We start from the raw sequence: 16,584 nt of genomic DNA, 5'->3' as shown, positions 1-16,584 counted from the left end.
GAAGCAACTGAAATGAGCTTAGAAGTGTAGGAAAAAAATTTAGGTGAATACAGAGGGAGGAACTGGACCTCTTATTGTACAGTTTAATTGGCAAAAAACGTTCTATGTTTAACTGTGATGCTCTGTATATTTATCTATGTTAAACATTCATGAGGTTTTTTCCCAACAGTCAAGGATCTTACTGTGCCTTTGGAGGGAAAAACACTCCCAAACCTCTCCTACTGACACACAGTGATTTCCTCCCTCTTAGTTCCCAGTGGAAGGTCAGCCATCTAGTCTAAAGGTGATTTTTAGTGGATGTGATGATATATCTATTCCCCCCCTGCATGCATTGTTCAAAGGAACTCTATCCTGCAGCAGTTTGAGTGGAATATGGCCCTTATTTAAGGAAAGGGCAAGAGCTACCCTGATGATGCATGACAAAGCAGGAACAGCATGACAATATTTAATGGGCTGCAACTCCCAGGACCGGGCAGAGATGTAACCAATTATCTTTTAGTCTGCAGAGCTGGTATTATGCCTGCACTCTGCTCATTAGTGGCACAGAAGAGCTTGGGAATATTGTAGAAAACCATCCCGGACCCTTCTGTGGGGGATTCTTGTGGAGTGTTGTTTTCCCAAGGGGCTGTGTTAGTGAGCACTGCTCTGTCAGGAGCACGGGAAGGTGCTGAGGTCGGACACATCTGTCAGCTTTGTGCTGGCCAAAGCCCCCCAGTTAACTCAGAGTGAAGACTTAATGACTTGAGCTTCTCTTTGGGCTGGGTTGGGTTGTGGCCTTATGCGGAATTCCCCATAATGCTTCCTAGATTTCTGCTCTGCACAGGAATGCGTGGCTGAGAGCAGCTCTTCAAAGCTGCAGTGGTTTTTGACCCCTTTAAATGTTTCATTGTCTGATGACTAAGCTTGCCGGGTTTCAGACACTGAGTCAGGGCTTTGTTCTCAGTGACAAGCTTCCCCTTCATAAGGAGCTCTTATTATGCCTTGTGAGAGCAGAGCTATGTGAGGTGGGGAGAAGAGGATCAGCTGGAATAGCCATTATTCCCACAAAGGACAAAGCAAGCAGAGTATTTCCCCAGAGTGCTGGCAGAGGATCCTGTTTGCTAATGGCAATAATACCTGTTCTGCGGTTTCAAGCTTTCCCTCCCCCCACTGCTGTCCTGCAGCTGAAAAGTTGTGTGAAGAGGAGAGAGAAGCCATGGCTGTGCTTGGGGTGTTTATAGCAAATCACGTCTGTCTGAGGAATGCTCAAAGAGGAAATGGCTCTTGAAGCACATCTAATAACTGTGAGGTGCCACATACGATCAATAGTTCTCAGCAAAATTGGCAAACCCACTAAAATCAGAATGAATTGGCTGCAATGTGTTCTGTGGAACGGCACACTGGGGGAAAATGAGATGCATACTCAAATCCTGGAAGTGCGAGGGAGCTGTGGTTCCCAATCAGGAAGCAGAGAGCTTTTCCCATAAAAGCACAGCCACATCCAACTCCGATGTTTAATACAGTGCATGGAATCTTCTGACATGTCGTTTATGGCAAGTGGATAAGCCAAAAATACATTCCTTGGTTATATGACTGCAATGAAAGATTAAAGCTGAATTTTCTGGGTCTTGCAAATGATACCAAAGTGCATCTTGAAACAGTTTAACAAGGACAGTGGTTTATTTAACTGAACGTTCTGCTCTGAACATCCCTTACTCCTCAGCTGAATGCAACAGCTTGTAATTCAGTATCCATCTGTCTTGGATGCAATTCTTACTTGAAGCTTTGTGCTTTTAGCTGAAATTACATATTAATAAGAAAGTGGGAGGGAAAGCTACCCAGCTAATGCGCCCAGTTAATTAAGAATCAAGTCACATTTTATTTACTTAAACCCATCTGTGCTTGTTTTGCCAGTAATATATTTGGTCTGCGGCCTGTGGACTATGCAGAAAGTGAAAAGATGAAGTCTGTGCTAATGTTGCCAGTGAAGAATGAATCACTTTCGCTTAACCAACCCTCCCAGGTAAATGTCTGTGGGGGTTTTTGTTGTTGTTGTTGTTCTGCTTTTTCAAAAAAACTCTGTAAGTTTAACCTGTAAATACTGAAGACTTGGACATAATTACAGTACATCAGCTGCTTTACAAAACTGGGAAACTAACCTGGACAGTATTTCTAGAGTGTATGTGGAACACATACAAGCCATGAAATTCTGTGTTACAGCTTTATCTGGGAAAACAGAGGATATTTCTTGTAATGTGGATTTATTACAGGAGAATGAGCACTGCCTTACTCCTCAAGTATTGTTGCTTGAACTTGGCTGTTGATGTTTTTTTTCTTCATATTTAAATTTGTTCTACTTACCAAAATGTCTGAAAGCAGCAGCAATTTTTGCTCCAGGTGCTCTTTGTGTGCATTTAAAAGGCTGCTTCAGTATCATCTTTTGTCCAACAGTGAAGATATCAGCTGTTGAAAACAGCTTTTGGAGCTTTTGGGTTTTTTGTTTTTTCCCCCTCTTTTTGCCAAAGACTTTTAACCAAAATCAGGCTATTCAGGCCTAACAAGTTCCAGCATTATGAAATGCTTTAGGCTTCCTGATTACTGAGGATTAAACTGACCTGGCTGATAGAAGCAGTCCTAGTTTACTGCAGGATATACAACTTGTTATGATTCCCCCCTCATCGAGGCTATAAGGTACCCATTGGCCAAAAGTAAACTGTTGCAGCTGAATGAGCAAGGATTTGGCTGTTCCTTCCACAGGTAGCAAATGTAAGATGCAGCTCTTCTGTTGCAAACAAACCCCTTGGTGTTTGCATTTGCTGTGGGATGAGTGTGTGCCCATGGATGGCTCTGAGCTCACATGGATGATTTGATCTGAGGCCTGGGGCTGCAGGGTGACAGCGTCTCAGAGGGGTGTCTGTGCCATGGAATCTGGGAGTATTTATAAAAATCCAGGAGCTGAAGTGTCACATCCTTGTCAGCATAAAATTTGAGCAAGCAGTGCCTCTTATTTGCATTAGTAGTATCCACATAAAAAACCCACTTAAGCGTTCATTGCTTACAGGGCAAAGTATTAGGGACTTTTACTAGAAGGAAATGCAGATGTTAATTATATAGATTACTCAACAGTGTATCTGTTGGTAATACCCTGTCCACTAGGCTTGCCATGAATTGTGTTTCAAAATGCTTATTCTTTTTAAATAAAGCTGTCTAGTAAGTTAGTTGCTTTATGTTCCCAAACATTTTCTGTTTCCTGCAGGCACTGAGCCCCAGCCAGCCTAGAAATGGCCCACTTGGTTTACTGGGGAGCAGTCTTAGTGCAGAGCAGCAGAAGTTGCTGAACAAATTAGCCGCAGTTCTGAAGGCTCGAAGATGTACTGAATTTAACAGTGAAGGTATGTAAATGTCTCTGTCCAAATATAACTACAGTTCTGCACCTTATCCTTCAGTAACCTACAATGGGGTTTTTTATTGTTCCTGGTAAGAGCAGCTTCTGAAATCTATGAATTGTAGCTGTGGTACAACGATGCATGTAAACACAAATAAAGCCTTTCTGGTTACCGAGGCAGGAGGCTTTGAGGGGAGCCACAGTTTGGCAGCATATTGTCTGTTATTGAAAATCCCTAAGTCTCCTCAGAGACCTCTTCTCTTTACAGGTCTCTGCCCATATGAGACATCCTGTAAAGTTTGTGCCTTCCAGGAGCGAGTCTTGGGCAGATGGTGCCTTTAGGAAGAGCGTGTCATTGCCTAAGAGTTGGCACGTGTCTCCTGACATTGCTTCAAGTTTTGTGCCTCATTAAGATTGATGGAGCGAAATTATGGGCCTTGGTTTTTTTTTTTTTTCTCCCCCTATGAGGAGGGGAACATTGCCTTAAACCCTCCTATTAGATTTTCTTTGGAGTGCTGCTTGTGAACAAAAGCTAAGGCAATTTTCCATTGCCATCTTTCACATTCAGATTACTACTCTAAAATTTTGAGTTGAGTTCTGTTAGCTTTGCATTAAAGCAGTGAGATCCCATAGTAAGATTCCTGTCAGAGTTAAATATAACTCTAAAAGGATTGAGAAAAAATACTGTCCTATAAACCTCATCTGAAGATTTAAGTGTTAACTTGGAACTATAAAACCATGACTTCCCTTTTTCACAGCCAGTATAAGTTGAAACCCACAAAATTTCTAATAGCTCTTCTAGTAACTCTTATCATAGTCTCAAAAATCACATACTTGTGCTGGAAAGAGTGGTTGATAAATTATTATAGTCTGTTTATTCTTTAAATGGTGATTGATTGCTTTTCAACCAGGCATGGTTCTGATTTTTATGTGCTTTTAGTTCTACTGATGTAATTTTTCTCCTAGTAACTCATCTTGTTATCCCTGATGTTCCAATGCCAAGCACTGTCAAATGCATGATGGCTGTTCTGACTGGATGTTGGGTCCTCAAGTTTGAATGTAAGTATTAAATAGGTGGGATTCTTTGGGGTTTTTAACCAGAAATTTTAGATGGGATTCCAGAAAAAAATTTTTCTCAACAACTGCCCTAATATCAATACTATCTTAACATAAAGTGTGAGGGTTGTGGTTTGGTTTTTTTTTTCTTTTTTTTTAAAATCTCCTGAATGACAAGAAATTTAATTAGTATAACTACTGCTTTCTTGTTAAATGAGTGCATTTCATCATCAGATGTGTTGGGTGGGTCATGACCTGAGTATCAGTGAGGAGGGCATTTCTTCACTGCTGTATTAAAATGGATTTGGAAGATTGTAGAAAATATCCTGGGAGAGGGGAGAGGATTTTATTGAATTCTAGGATTTCTTGTCAGCAGTTGCCATTAGAATTGGCAGGAAACTTTGGCTTGCTTGGAGTATAGTCAAGGGCTGTTGGAAGAAAGCTTATATTTACATATAAGCTGAGACTGTTGAAAGTTTTAACTTCTAACCCAAGTTGCAGGTCGTTCTGATGTCATCTTTCATGCAATCTGTAACTAGTTTTTATACAGTGTATGCTTTTTTATACAGCTGTTCTTTGGACTTAGGCCCCAATTCTGCTTTTTATTCATTCTCTCTGATGTATTTCTTAATATCTGTTCTCACAATAGTTGCAAAAGCCATCTTCTTCCCCTTGACCTTTATGGCTAAGTCCCTTTAGCTAATAAGTACACTACAAATGAGTTAATTATCCATGGAAAACTCACAGGCAAATTTCATTCCAGTTTTCTACTGTGTGACTAAACATCAGAATATGAGGACTCCTTAATGGTCTAAATTTTCCAGCCACTAATATTTATGAAGGCACTGTTCAAAGCCTCAGAAGCTGCATACTAGTTTTTGAACTAAAGCACATCATCAGCTTGAACACTGGACTCAGAGTGTTCATTTGGCTTTCAGATAGTTTGTTCCATGCTTTTTTTTTTTTTTAAAGGATCTGTTGAATTAGTGTCCCTTTAAATGCTTTCTGCAACTCCTATGGTGGCTCTTGTGGCCTTACAGGCATTTGCAGAAGGGAAACACTGTGTTGCCTCTGTGTTCTTACAACTAGGAGTAGCTTCTCGTTGAATGTGTAACAGAGAAACACTGTTTATGTTCCAGCAAGCAGATGGATTTCATAACCTCCAGATATTTTGTTGTTAAGCTGAAGGTTTCCTCTTTGGATGTAGGGATGCAGCAGGAAGCTTGGAAAGCCTAGAAGTGGTGTTTGGGTCGTGTGATTGGAAAGGGTGTGTTCAGGTGCTCTGGAACAATAACCTGTTTAAGACTGAATAACCTGTTTCTGTGGTGAGTCACTTTGCAGGTTCTTGGCTTCACTCAGTTCAGAAGGCCTGCACACATTCTATCATATACTAGAGTGGCTTTCCTTTATTTCATTTTGTTGTCTTGCTAGTCAGATGCTTAGAAAAACTGAGTGGTAGAGGAAGATTTAATTAGTGAGACCTCACTTCAAGTCTTTGTGGAAGAACTTTTACACTTAAAGTGATTTGAAAAGAAAAAAAAATAAGTGAAACAGTCTGAGGGTTATTCAGGGAATATTTTTGTTTTTTTGTTCACAGTTGAGTTTTATTTGATGTTGTTAGTACTGATTAGTACAATCCTGACTGCTAATGCTCCCAGCTTAGTAAGCAACATACTACTTAAAAGCGAGTGATTCTCCTCCCTAGTGGGGAATGTTAGTAATAACTCATGGGGTCTGATGCAGCTAAGTGCCTATAATTAACAGCACCACTCCATCTGTTCCCACCAGTCTGTTATCAGTCTTCTTCAGAGTCATTACAAGTTAAAGATTGTTATAACAAATAATGGGACTCCTGCTGATGGAACATTTGTCTAGGAAAAAGAGGTCTTTGCCTTTCTCTTCCATGATTTCTGTCCTAATTTATTGTGGCTTTTTTGACTTCTCTTTGGATAAGTTTCCTTAAATGTGATGCAAATAAACTTCCAAAAGTATGTGCATATTCTGGTTATGTAATAAATTGAAGAAGCTGTTATGGTTCACTGTTCTAAAGTGAACTCATGTTGAAAAACTTCACTAAAATATTTGAAAAAACAAAGCTCAGTGAGGCACTTAATGAAGTGCTGACTATGCATAAGTGAGTATTTGAAATTTCTTTTAGCACAAGGTAAGCTGCACTTGACTTTTATTTCTAAAGTTATATTTATAGCCTAAACATTATACCACTTTCTACAAAAAAATCACAAAAGAGTGTTGCAAAAACAGTATTTCATTTGAGAGTCTCTTCTGTTAACTCTTCTGTTCTAGGAGGCTAAACTCTGTTTCTCTAATAAAAAGCAGCATCCTTCTCTTGAATGATTCTCTGGTGCTTCTGTTTACACATGTCCCTACCCACAGACACAGCATCCATTTCTATTGGCAGAGAAGTAATGTGGAATTTTCCAGCACAGTTTGCACCAAGTGTAAGGCCTCTAAGTATTAAAGAGCCAGGATTTAAGTACATATCTTCAGTTCTGGGATTCCCTTTTGTCTTCAGGTGGAAGATTAGGATCAAAGGATGTCACCACTGAGCAATATTAGATCTTCACAGAAGAAGAATTTCCCCTTACCAGTTGCAGTTCCATCTTTTCCATATCTAATACGCTGTCAGCAGTATATCCACTTCCAAGCAGCACAGAATTCAATTGAGACAGTGTTGTCACTGTGCTCCTTGCCCTTGGCCATATCTTTCACTGGTTTCATTATTTTATTGCCTTCATTATTTCTGGGATGGTAATAGGGCACGAAGTGGCATATCATTATCCTTCTGCAAGTAGGCTGAGACAAAGATTCAAGTATCACTGTATTTCCTCTGTGCTTTATGGAGAACGCAGAAGAGTGTAATTAAAACCAGCAGAAGTCTTTAATAGCTTTTCAGCTTGTTTTTTCCTTAAACTTATTGTCATCTGTTAAAGCAGGGAATGAAGAATGATCTCAGTAACGATATGCATTGAAACAAGCTTGTGTCAGTCTTTGCAGCCAAGTGTCTGGCAGAATTCTAAGCATCTGATTGCTCATTCCTTCCTCTGCTTTGCTTACCTGGAGCAGCAGCAATGATTCAGCTCTGATCATTATAAGAATGCAAAAAACCCTGCTTTTCCTGTAAGGACTTGAACAACAGGGAGTTGACTGGAAGGGCTGAGGGACTGCATGACTGACATTTCAAGGTGAAAACATCTTTCTGAATTTCTTGGAGCAATATGCCCATCCTTGTTTAGGCTCTTAGACCAGAGAAGTGCAAAGCTGTCTGAGCTGACTCCTCCTTAGGCCTGACTGTCTCCCTTCCACGCATAAACATCTTTTAGATACCAGGCTGATCCTCAACAAAGCCCTCCCTCCTTAAAACAGCTCAAAACTTCTGATCACTGGAGTTTCATGCTTGTTCATTTAAAAGCATGTGATGAGTTCCAGAGGATGAGCACTCCCTGTGGAATTTACCCTGACCTTAGGAATGGCTACCTCCAGTCACTTTGATCAGTCTGGAAGACAGCTGTGGCAAACAGTGTTTTTTCCAAAGAAGGTGGGACACTTGGGGCTTCAAGTGAGGGAATGATTTTCATATCACATGCTCCTAGCTTCTGGGAATTGATGTTTCAGGACTCCTTAAGCATCTGCTCCATCAGGTTTATTAATCATCTGGATTAACTTGTTAACTACTACTCTTAAGCAGATTCACTTCAGTCTCTGCAGCATCTTGTCATTTCCATGTGATGAGAAAACAGACTGCTCTTGTTCCTTGTTCTGTACCTCCATGAAAATCTGTGAGTTTAAAGTTACTTCATAGGCATAGAAGAGACAATATAAACATTCTTTTCTGTGCTGTAGCAGAGGCCAGTAATGCTGTTTATGAAAGCAAATTGAAGCTAGCCATGCCAAATTCCCCTAAGGCTTTCTCTCAATCCAGAATTCTTCCTTTTCTAGGAAAAAAACCCCACCAAGTTTTACTCAATCTGCATGTAGGTTTTAAAACCCAGTGCAGACTGAGCTAAGGATGTTCCAGCTGCAGTCTCTACTAGATCTTGGATGTGTAGTATTTTATCTGCTTTGTTGCTGTCATGTATTTCTAAATTACTTCTAGCCTTTCTAGGAGATTTTTGGGACTAACCTCTGCTCTTTGCTTTATTAATGCAAATCCAGCAAAACTCCACTAAGGTTAATTGAGTTACTGAGAGCTACCCCTGGGTATCTGTGGGTTATTAGGACTTGTTCTTGGCAACCAGGTTTTTTTGTACTTCATTCTCTTTAAATTGTTTTTGCTGATGCAGTTAGTTTCATTATAAACCAATAAGACTTACATGAATACGGATTACAGGGCTCTGATCTTAAATTTTGCAAATAATGATTTCTTTTATTTCTAGTACCAGTGGCTATAGTTGTATCAAAGGTCAATTAATGATACCATTAGAGTGGACACCCTGTTAACCTGCTTGCTCCTTAGATACTCAGAGGTGAGAAGGTGGGGGCAGCTGCTCAGTGAGGTAATAAGGATCAGTGTAAGCAGTGATGCTTTACTGATCTTCCTAATGAGGGGGAAAAAAATGAGCAGTGCTGTCCTTGCCAGGTGTGGTGGCATCAAGCTGAACACGGATGGATTGAGCTACGGCGTTTTCCTGCAGTGCTTTTTAGGGGCTTTAATGAAGGCTTGGGCTTTGCTAGGATTTGGTGTTTACCTCTAAAAATTGCAAGTGTGAAATCAGCTGTTTAAGAGACTTTTAAACTTGTGATGCTCTCTATTTCTGGGGTAGAACTCTGCATGACCCCTCTGCACATGTGATCTTGCCCCAGACCGGCCTTCTGTCAGGCAAGCTTTATCCATGAGTGCTTGCACACTGGAACTGGGCACTGCACACAGCCCTGCTCCTCGTTTGAAATGCCACTTGCCTGGATACAAGTCTTGCCTTTTTGCGGGTGATTGCCCCAACTACCGATTAAACTACAGGGCCATTAACACGTAGTTGCAATAATCACCCTCTTTTCTTTAGGGAAGAGAACATGGTAAATTAATAAACTTGATCAACCTCAAACTTAGGAAGTCCACAACTCTTGCTGCCAGTAGTATCAAGGAATAAATCAGAATTGGCTGAGACCCTGGGAAAGTTGAATGGTCTTATTTTATTTTGTAACAGAACAGACTAGCTTTTTAGTCAGGCTTGCCAGTAAAGAATGCACAGACTGTAAATCTGTGGAGGAAAACAACGGAACTGTGGTCTCTACCCCCTCCTAAAATTACAGGTGTCGTCTCAAACGTAAGTTTGTGTTCCCCTCCATTTTCAGAGTCCTTCTTTAAGGCTGTCCTTGTACTTCTAAAGTTCAGTCCTGTTCTGAAAATTTTTTTGCATAACTGCTTACATGTCCATCTCAATTTCAGAAGGGAGGTGGCATGGTATTGGTGATGTCCTCACCACTTCTAATTAGGATGCTAGCAATTCTTTTTTTTTTTTTTTTCCAGTCCATTCATTTGACCAGTGTCTTGGTATCAGATTCTCACTGTTGGCTTTTCAATACAGTGCTGAACAAATGAGAGGATAATCTCTGGAGTTTTGGGAATCGCTTTAACATGGCTCCTGGTTGAAGTCAAAAGGCATTGTACTTTGTGTGTAAGGTCAAAAGAGCTTCTGGAAATGTCCCTGTAAAGGTAGCAGAACGATATAGCTGTGAGTAAAGCGTGGAATTTTATTTCCTTTTATATGTCCCTTTAATCAGGATGATACTCAGTTGGATGAAGAGACTATTAAAAGGGAACTGTCATGTTATCCAGCCACTTATACACATTAGCAGCTTTAAAATTAATAATGCCTACTCCAAGACCTGGGCTATATTGAATGGACTCAGCTTAGCACTCAGTTTTCACAGAAAATAAAATCCCTAACTGTGAAGAAAAATAAACGTTGGAATGGCCTGCAGCATGCTCTCATCTCCTGTTTGTATCCCTACTCCTAAGTGTGAAATTGAGATGTTATTGTTGTTAGCACAAGATCACCTTGTGCTGGCTCTGCCATCTCTTGGAAGAATGATAAAGGTGATACATTCCTGGTGATTCCAGATGACACCATAACACAACCAAAGCTGGTTGTGCCCTCTTTGAGGACTTCACTTGGGCTGTTGCATCCAGTTGGAGTCACTGAATCCAAAAATGGTAATGCAGAATCACTGATTTAGAAGCAAGTGACTTGACAAGTTTTGTGTGGAAAGGGGGGAAAAGAACAGGAAAATAGGAACCTTTTGTTTAGACAAATGCATAATGAATTAGGTAGAAACACAACTTGAGCCCTATGTCATTTTATCTCAAATATGAGAACAGGGGCATATTTCCCTTTTATTTCTTTTTGTCTTATGATATATGACTCCTTTAATTATTTAAGACAAAATCTGTGGTATGCAGGAGTCCCTGAAGAGAAATCAGCCACTTGGGAAGAAATCAGTCTGAACAACATTTGCAGTTAAAGGACATATGCTGGTCTCTATCACTGAAATCATTTTACTTTCCTTCTTCTAGTTAGGAATCCTTCCTCCATGGATAGATATTCCTTCACTGGTGTAAACACCTTCCTCAGACACTGGTTGCTACTGCATCAGTGTTCTGAGCATTCAGGTAGATGTGGTTCTGATGCCACAACGTGGTGTTTGCCTCATTTCCCTGTAGCCCAAAGGCCCTCCTTTCCTGTTGCCGTGTTCGTGTTGGCTCTTTCCAAGGGATTTTCTTGGTTCAGATGGGCTGTGCTGTTGATGGTAGGATTGCCATGAAGGGTGTTGAAGCCTGAAACACCAGCTCTTCTGAACTGGAGGATTCCAGTGACTTTGTTTTTTCTCACCTGTGTGTAGACAAAGTGTTAGAGGAGATGGCTTGAAATGCCTCTGATCACAACAGTTCCGAAAGGCAACTGTTCTTTACCCATCAAATGTGACAAGATCCATGTGTCAGAGCAAGTTCTACGTCTTGCATGAAAAATATGTTCAGTAATTGAAAATTTCCATCAGCAAAAAAACATCTGGAGCCTGTTGCTCCACAAAGGGGTGGGTGTGTATGCCTAGCAGCATTGCCTTTAACATTTATGGCAAAGGAAAACACCTGGGCATTGAAAACTTATGTTCATGGCTTTTTATCCTATCTGGAATACATAGCTTTTGTGCCACAGATCTGTTAAGACACAGATCTGACCTGTTTCTAGCTGGTAAAAGCAAGTTAAAATTCATGAGGATGCTGATCATGCAGACACTGGCTGTTGACATGTTTCCAGTTTTATGGGGGAATACACGCCAGCCTGGTGGTCCTCGTAGACACAGTGAGAACAGGACACAGGTAGGTGAGTCTTTCTTGCTCTCTTGGAGAATTGTCACTATGTGTGACAAGGAACTTTGAGGATTCAGGTTCCTTGGAGGGCCTGGCAGTGTGAAGTGGACTGATGTGTGTGTGCAAAACAGATATCACTGGTTTTGCATTCTCCAATGCAGGCATTCCCCTAACACTAGTCACTTCCCTGACAATTTATTTTTTTTCAGGCAAGTAGCAGTACAAAAAGACATTGTAGTCTTTTGTAGTCATTCAGTCTTTTATTACTTTTGTATCACATTTGCTTCATTTACTGATGCTGGTACTGGATGCTCAATTTGTGATGTACTTATTGTATAAAAACCTAATCTCTGTAGTGAAAGTCCTTGAAATCGAGCTTTTGATGGCAGATTGATATAAAACATGCTCTTAATGAATGGACAGTTCTGTTCTTAAGACTAGATGAGACTGTTTTTCCTTTATTGTAACTGGCACCCATTAATATCTGTATTTTCTTGGAAGAAAAGAATAACAGTGTAAGTTAGAGGCACATTGACAGAGGAAGTCTCGTTGAATTGTGGTGATTTAAAATAAATAAATAAAATGCGAAATAGCTTTTAGATTTATTTTTGAGCTACGAGTACTTGAAATTAAGTTATCAGTATTCATTGCTGTTATCAATAATGAATATGGAAGTTGCTTTTCCAGAAAATACATGACTAGGTTTGCCCTTCTAGTTCATGGTAATTTTCCTTGAAGGAATGAACAAGTGCAAATAATCAATCTGATACTTGTACATGGAGGGAGGTGTTTGCTGTAGGATTCAGGCAGCTGTGGTTTTCTGTAGGGGTTTATCTTTTTTGATGCAAGTACATTGGAGGACTTCTGCTGAAATGTGATTCCCATTGCATTTTGTGAGTTGCAGCAAATTACTCAGAGTTTTCTTTCAATATCTCTCTGGATTAGATACTCCCGTCTACTGGCCTCTTACTGCCATGGCATCCAAGTACCTTTGGCAGTGAGACTTCTCTTGTAACCTTGGACTTTCTTCCTTTTTAGGATCAACCCCCCTCACTTCACTTCTGATTTTGTTCAGTTTATGTTTTTTTAGGTACCATGGGTTTCATATTTGCCCAGTGCAGATAAGTTACCTGAATTAGAAATGCTGTGCAAGGAGTGAGGTGCTATAAAAGTTACAGCCTTGTCCACATTGTAAATCCTTATGGAACTGTTTCCAAAATCAGCTTTGCAAACTTTTTCTTGGGTAATTTTTATTAATGAGTGCAATGTACATTCAGGCAAAATGTTCCACCCTTGAGTGGGTGGCCACTGCAATTCCTGCCTCTGGAGTGAGGTCAGGTAGTGCGTTTAAGGGACGTTAGAGATACATTAACATCAGCCCATTATTGGAAAAAATAACTGGCCTTAAAACAAGGTAAAAACATGTTGACTCTGAAAGACAATCTCATTATGCAGCAGTGGTAACAGGAATGAATGCTACTGTTAAACCCCAGCATAAATCTCCGGTTCGTGCTGATCTTGGAGACCTTGAAATCCCATCTGATTTGTTATTTGAGGCAGCTTTGTGCTGGCTTTGTAATTGGTCTTTATCAGACAATTGCTTCCATTCCTTAACTGCAGCGTGGGTTCTACACGCTGGCTTCAAGCTTCCAAATGATCAGCAATTTGACATTTGACATTAAGTGGTTGACCTTTAGTGGGTAAGAGGAAGAGCTAATAATTCCTAGTGTTTATAGCACTGATTTTAGTGTGATATTACTTCTCTCCGTCTCACTTGCATCTTCAGCCGCTGCTGTAAATTTTTTCGAGTTTAAAAGCAAATTGCTAAAGCACATAGGCTTTGATGCTTGTGTGGATGGAATGTGGGTGATTATTTTGTGTTAGCACAACCACTTAGTCCCTAAAATGACGTGCAAGCCTGTCTTAAAACCTGAGCTCTCTAATTTTTGCCTTCTTTATTGGTTTTTTTTCCTAGGGGTCCGAGCCTGTCTGCAAACCTCAGCTCGAGAACAAGAAGAGAAGTATGAAATCCAAGGTGGCCCCCAAAGAGGGCGGCTCAACAGAGAGCAGCTGGTGGGTTTTATTGCTCCAGCCAGCCCATATTAATGACCTTTGGTTCGTGCAGTTCTGCCCTTTGCCACGTGCGAAAGTGCAGAAGATGTAAAATTTTAATGTGGTCTTGTACAGAAATTTGATTAAGTGCAAGGTGATCCAAGGAACTGTGAACACCCATAAAGCTGTCAGTTTTCTGTGTTAGGGGGATGTTGCTGTAACCTTGTCAGGGGGACACTGTATTACACTTGCGGAAGAAGCTGATGGGACAGGGAGTGATGCTGCTTTGGCCTTCTCTGCTCAGCTTTAGAACCTAGTTCTGAGAGTTGAAAGAAAAATGTTTTTATTACTATTTGTTTCCATTTAGGGCCACTTTTATATTTAACTGGGTTCATTTCTGGTTACTTGCTGCATTACACAGGAGAATTCATTAACTGCATTGTAACAGTAGCTGTAAATATTCCTAACTCATAGTTCAAACCCCGTTGTGCTGGAAAGTAAACAGAAGCAAGCTTTCCTTGATTGCATTCTTACAGTGAGAACCTTGCATGTTAAGTTGCTGCTCTAGTTTCCAGTGTTGGTTATTTTAAATCGTTGGTTTTTTTAATGCACTGATTTTTCCTTTCCACTTTTTTTCCTCTCTGCTCAGTTGCAAAGTCTTGTATTTATACTTTTTTTTTTTTTCCCCCTCCACTTAGCTTCCTAAGTTGTTTGATGGATGCTACTTCTATTTTTTGGGCTCTTTCAAACGTCACCAGAAGAGTGATCTCGTGGAGCTGGTCAGAGCAGCAGGAGGACAGATCCTGGTGAGGCAGCCGAAGCCGGACAGTGACGTGACGCAGACGATCAACACGGTGTCGTACCACGCGGAGCCCTCCTCCGACCAGAGGTTCTGCACTCAGTACGTCATCTACGACGTGGCCTCCAAGTTCAGGCCGGAGAAAACCCGGCAGGGCAAGGTGTGGATGGCCCCCTCCAGCTGGCTCATAGACTGTGTGATGTCATTTCAGCTCCTGCCCGTCCAATGAGTATCAGCGTCTCGGGAGCGAGGCTTTAGAATGTGGGCAGTCTTGACCTGGTAAACCTGGTCTGAAGCTGTGACTTGTGTTTTGGATTCGGGAGAACTTTGGGCATTTAAGTGAGTCCCTAGGATTGCTGATAGGCTGGAATAAGTGAACATACAGTGGAGGAGAGAATTGAAAAATGTGCCTTGCCTTATTTAGTATGCTTTATATTTGCATTGAACTTAATAAATGCTTAATGAGTAATCACTGACATTTTGTAACTAAGATTTTGCAAAATGAAACCCTTTGCTTTCTTGATTTGTAGGCGATAGACCCCATGTATGTTGTGTTTAATATCCGTTGACAAGGATCTACTGTATGTGCCAAGATTTCCCAGGCCAGAATTTGTATTTTTTTAAAAGAGAGGGACTCTATGCATTTGAACCTGTGTAGACATCTCGTGTCAGGTGACACCTGATGTTTATTACAACTTCTTACAGCTGAATTTTGCTGGAAATTCTTGGCGTGGGATAAGTCTCATAGAAATCAGAGTTGAACTAATGGCTTGAATTCACCCGGAAGCAGACAATTTTTGAGAACACTATATTCAAAAATCTTGATTTAGAATTTCCTTATTTTGTAGAAAGATGAATGCTTTTCTCACTTCTGTCCTCATTCATACTTGTAAATGTGTAACTTGAATTTCATTCTATTTTCCTAAGGTTTTGAAGCGTTGGGTTCCTTATTAAATTATTATAATAAATATTTCTGTAAGTATGGATGGTTATTATCATGGTTACTTTGAGGAAAAAACTTTAATGACTGCAAAAGAATCATGTCTCACTTGGCACAGTTGTACCTAAGCAGCTGGCTATGCTGGAGCAATATTTGATTCTTTCATACTTGTTACAATATTTCATGTAATTGGTCATAAGTTATTGTCAGAATCTTCAGCCCTCACTCTGTGCTCTCACCTAACGTCTTGTATCTTTTGTGAATTCACAATTGAAAAATGGTGTCTTACAATAATGGTGTCTGTGATAGTCGTGGGATAAACCAGAGTTTTTGTGTTTGCTGTTGTATTGCTCCTGATAATGAAACTTTTTGTGTGCAGTAAGTTTGGAGTGTCTTATTGCATGAGCTTGGCTGCAGAATAAGTACATGTCCCATACATATCTCAACAGGTAAAGGAAAATACTTCTCTGTGAGCTTGGGCAGCTGTGAAGATCACTTATCACACTGAAGAGCTGCTTTTGCGGATGAAGAGAGCTGTGTTCTGTAACCATTGTCCCTGGAGAACCTGTGCCAGTTCTCAGTATGCTCTGTACAGCTCCTAGTACTCTCCAGGTAGGACAGGTACAATTTTCACCTTGAGTAGCTGGAGTATCTTGATCTATCCCTTATGCCAGACTGAACCATTGCTCTTCACTGGATGCAGGGCTCATTAACAAATGGAGCAGCCCATGGGATAAGTGTGCTGTGGGTTTTTGAGCAGATAAACACTGGCAGCAAATGAGGGGCCCAGTCGATACCCTGTGAGTTTGGTCGTTTGTTTTAACAATTGTAGCACATTTTAACTTGGCATTTCATAGCACATCAATATACCTAATGCAGTGTTGTTCGCAAAAGTAGCAGTGAATCTCTGCAAAATTCTGAAGAATGGAGCTTTTCTGCTCTGTACTAGGAAGAAATTTGGCCCATCAGTAATCCTGTTCTCTGTCCTAAAGGAGAGGCAGCACGTTTACAGATTTTAAGAGCTATTTTTCCTTGGCAGATGAAAA

At 40.5% G+C, this 16,584-nt stretch overlaps 1 protein-coding gene across 2 annotated transcripts in view; it reads left to right on the top strand.

Annotated features, from left to right (window-relative positions):
* Window positions 1-15,920, top strand: part of BARD1 (BRCA1 associated RING domain 1) — a 41,728-nt gene extending 25,808 nt beyond the window's left edge. Inside the window, exons 7-11 of one of the 2 annotated variants that reach the window (XM_032693994.1) lie at window positions 1,894-2,002; window positions 3,236-3,371; window positions 4,331-4,423; window positions 13,723-13,820; window positions 14,558-15,920. In XM_032693994.1, coding sequence (XP_032549885.1) covers window positions 1,894-2,002; window positions 3,236-3,371; window positions 4,331-4,423; window positions 13,723-13,820; window positions 14,558-14,827 — 706 coding nt within the window. In that variant the 3' untranslated portion in view covers window positions 14,828-15,920. Of the gene's footprint in view, window positions 1-1,893; window positions 2,003-3,235; window positions 3,372-4,330; window positions 4,424-13,722; window positions 13,821-14,497 lie in introns of both variants that reach the window. The other variant, XM_032693993.1, reaches the window with a different exon arrangement.
* Window positions 15,921-16,584: the final 664 nt, after the last annotated feature.

The sequence above is a fragment of the Chiroxiphia lanceolata genome, chromosome 7 (genome assembly GCF_009829145.1).
Source record: "Chiroxiphia lanceolata isolate bChiLan1 chromosome 7, bChiLan1.pri, whole genome shotgun sequence".
Lineage (NCBI taxonomy): Eukaryota > Metazoa > Chordata > Aves > Passeriformes > Pipridae > Chiroxiphia > Chiroxiphia lanceolata.
The sequence above is the reverse complement of the archived record's forward strand: the minus strand, read 5'-3'. Positions and strand labels throughout refer to the sequence as shown.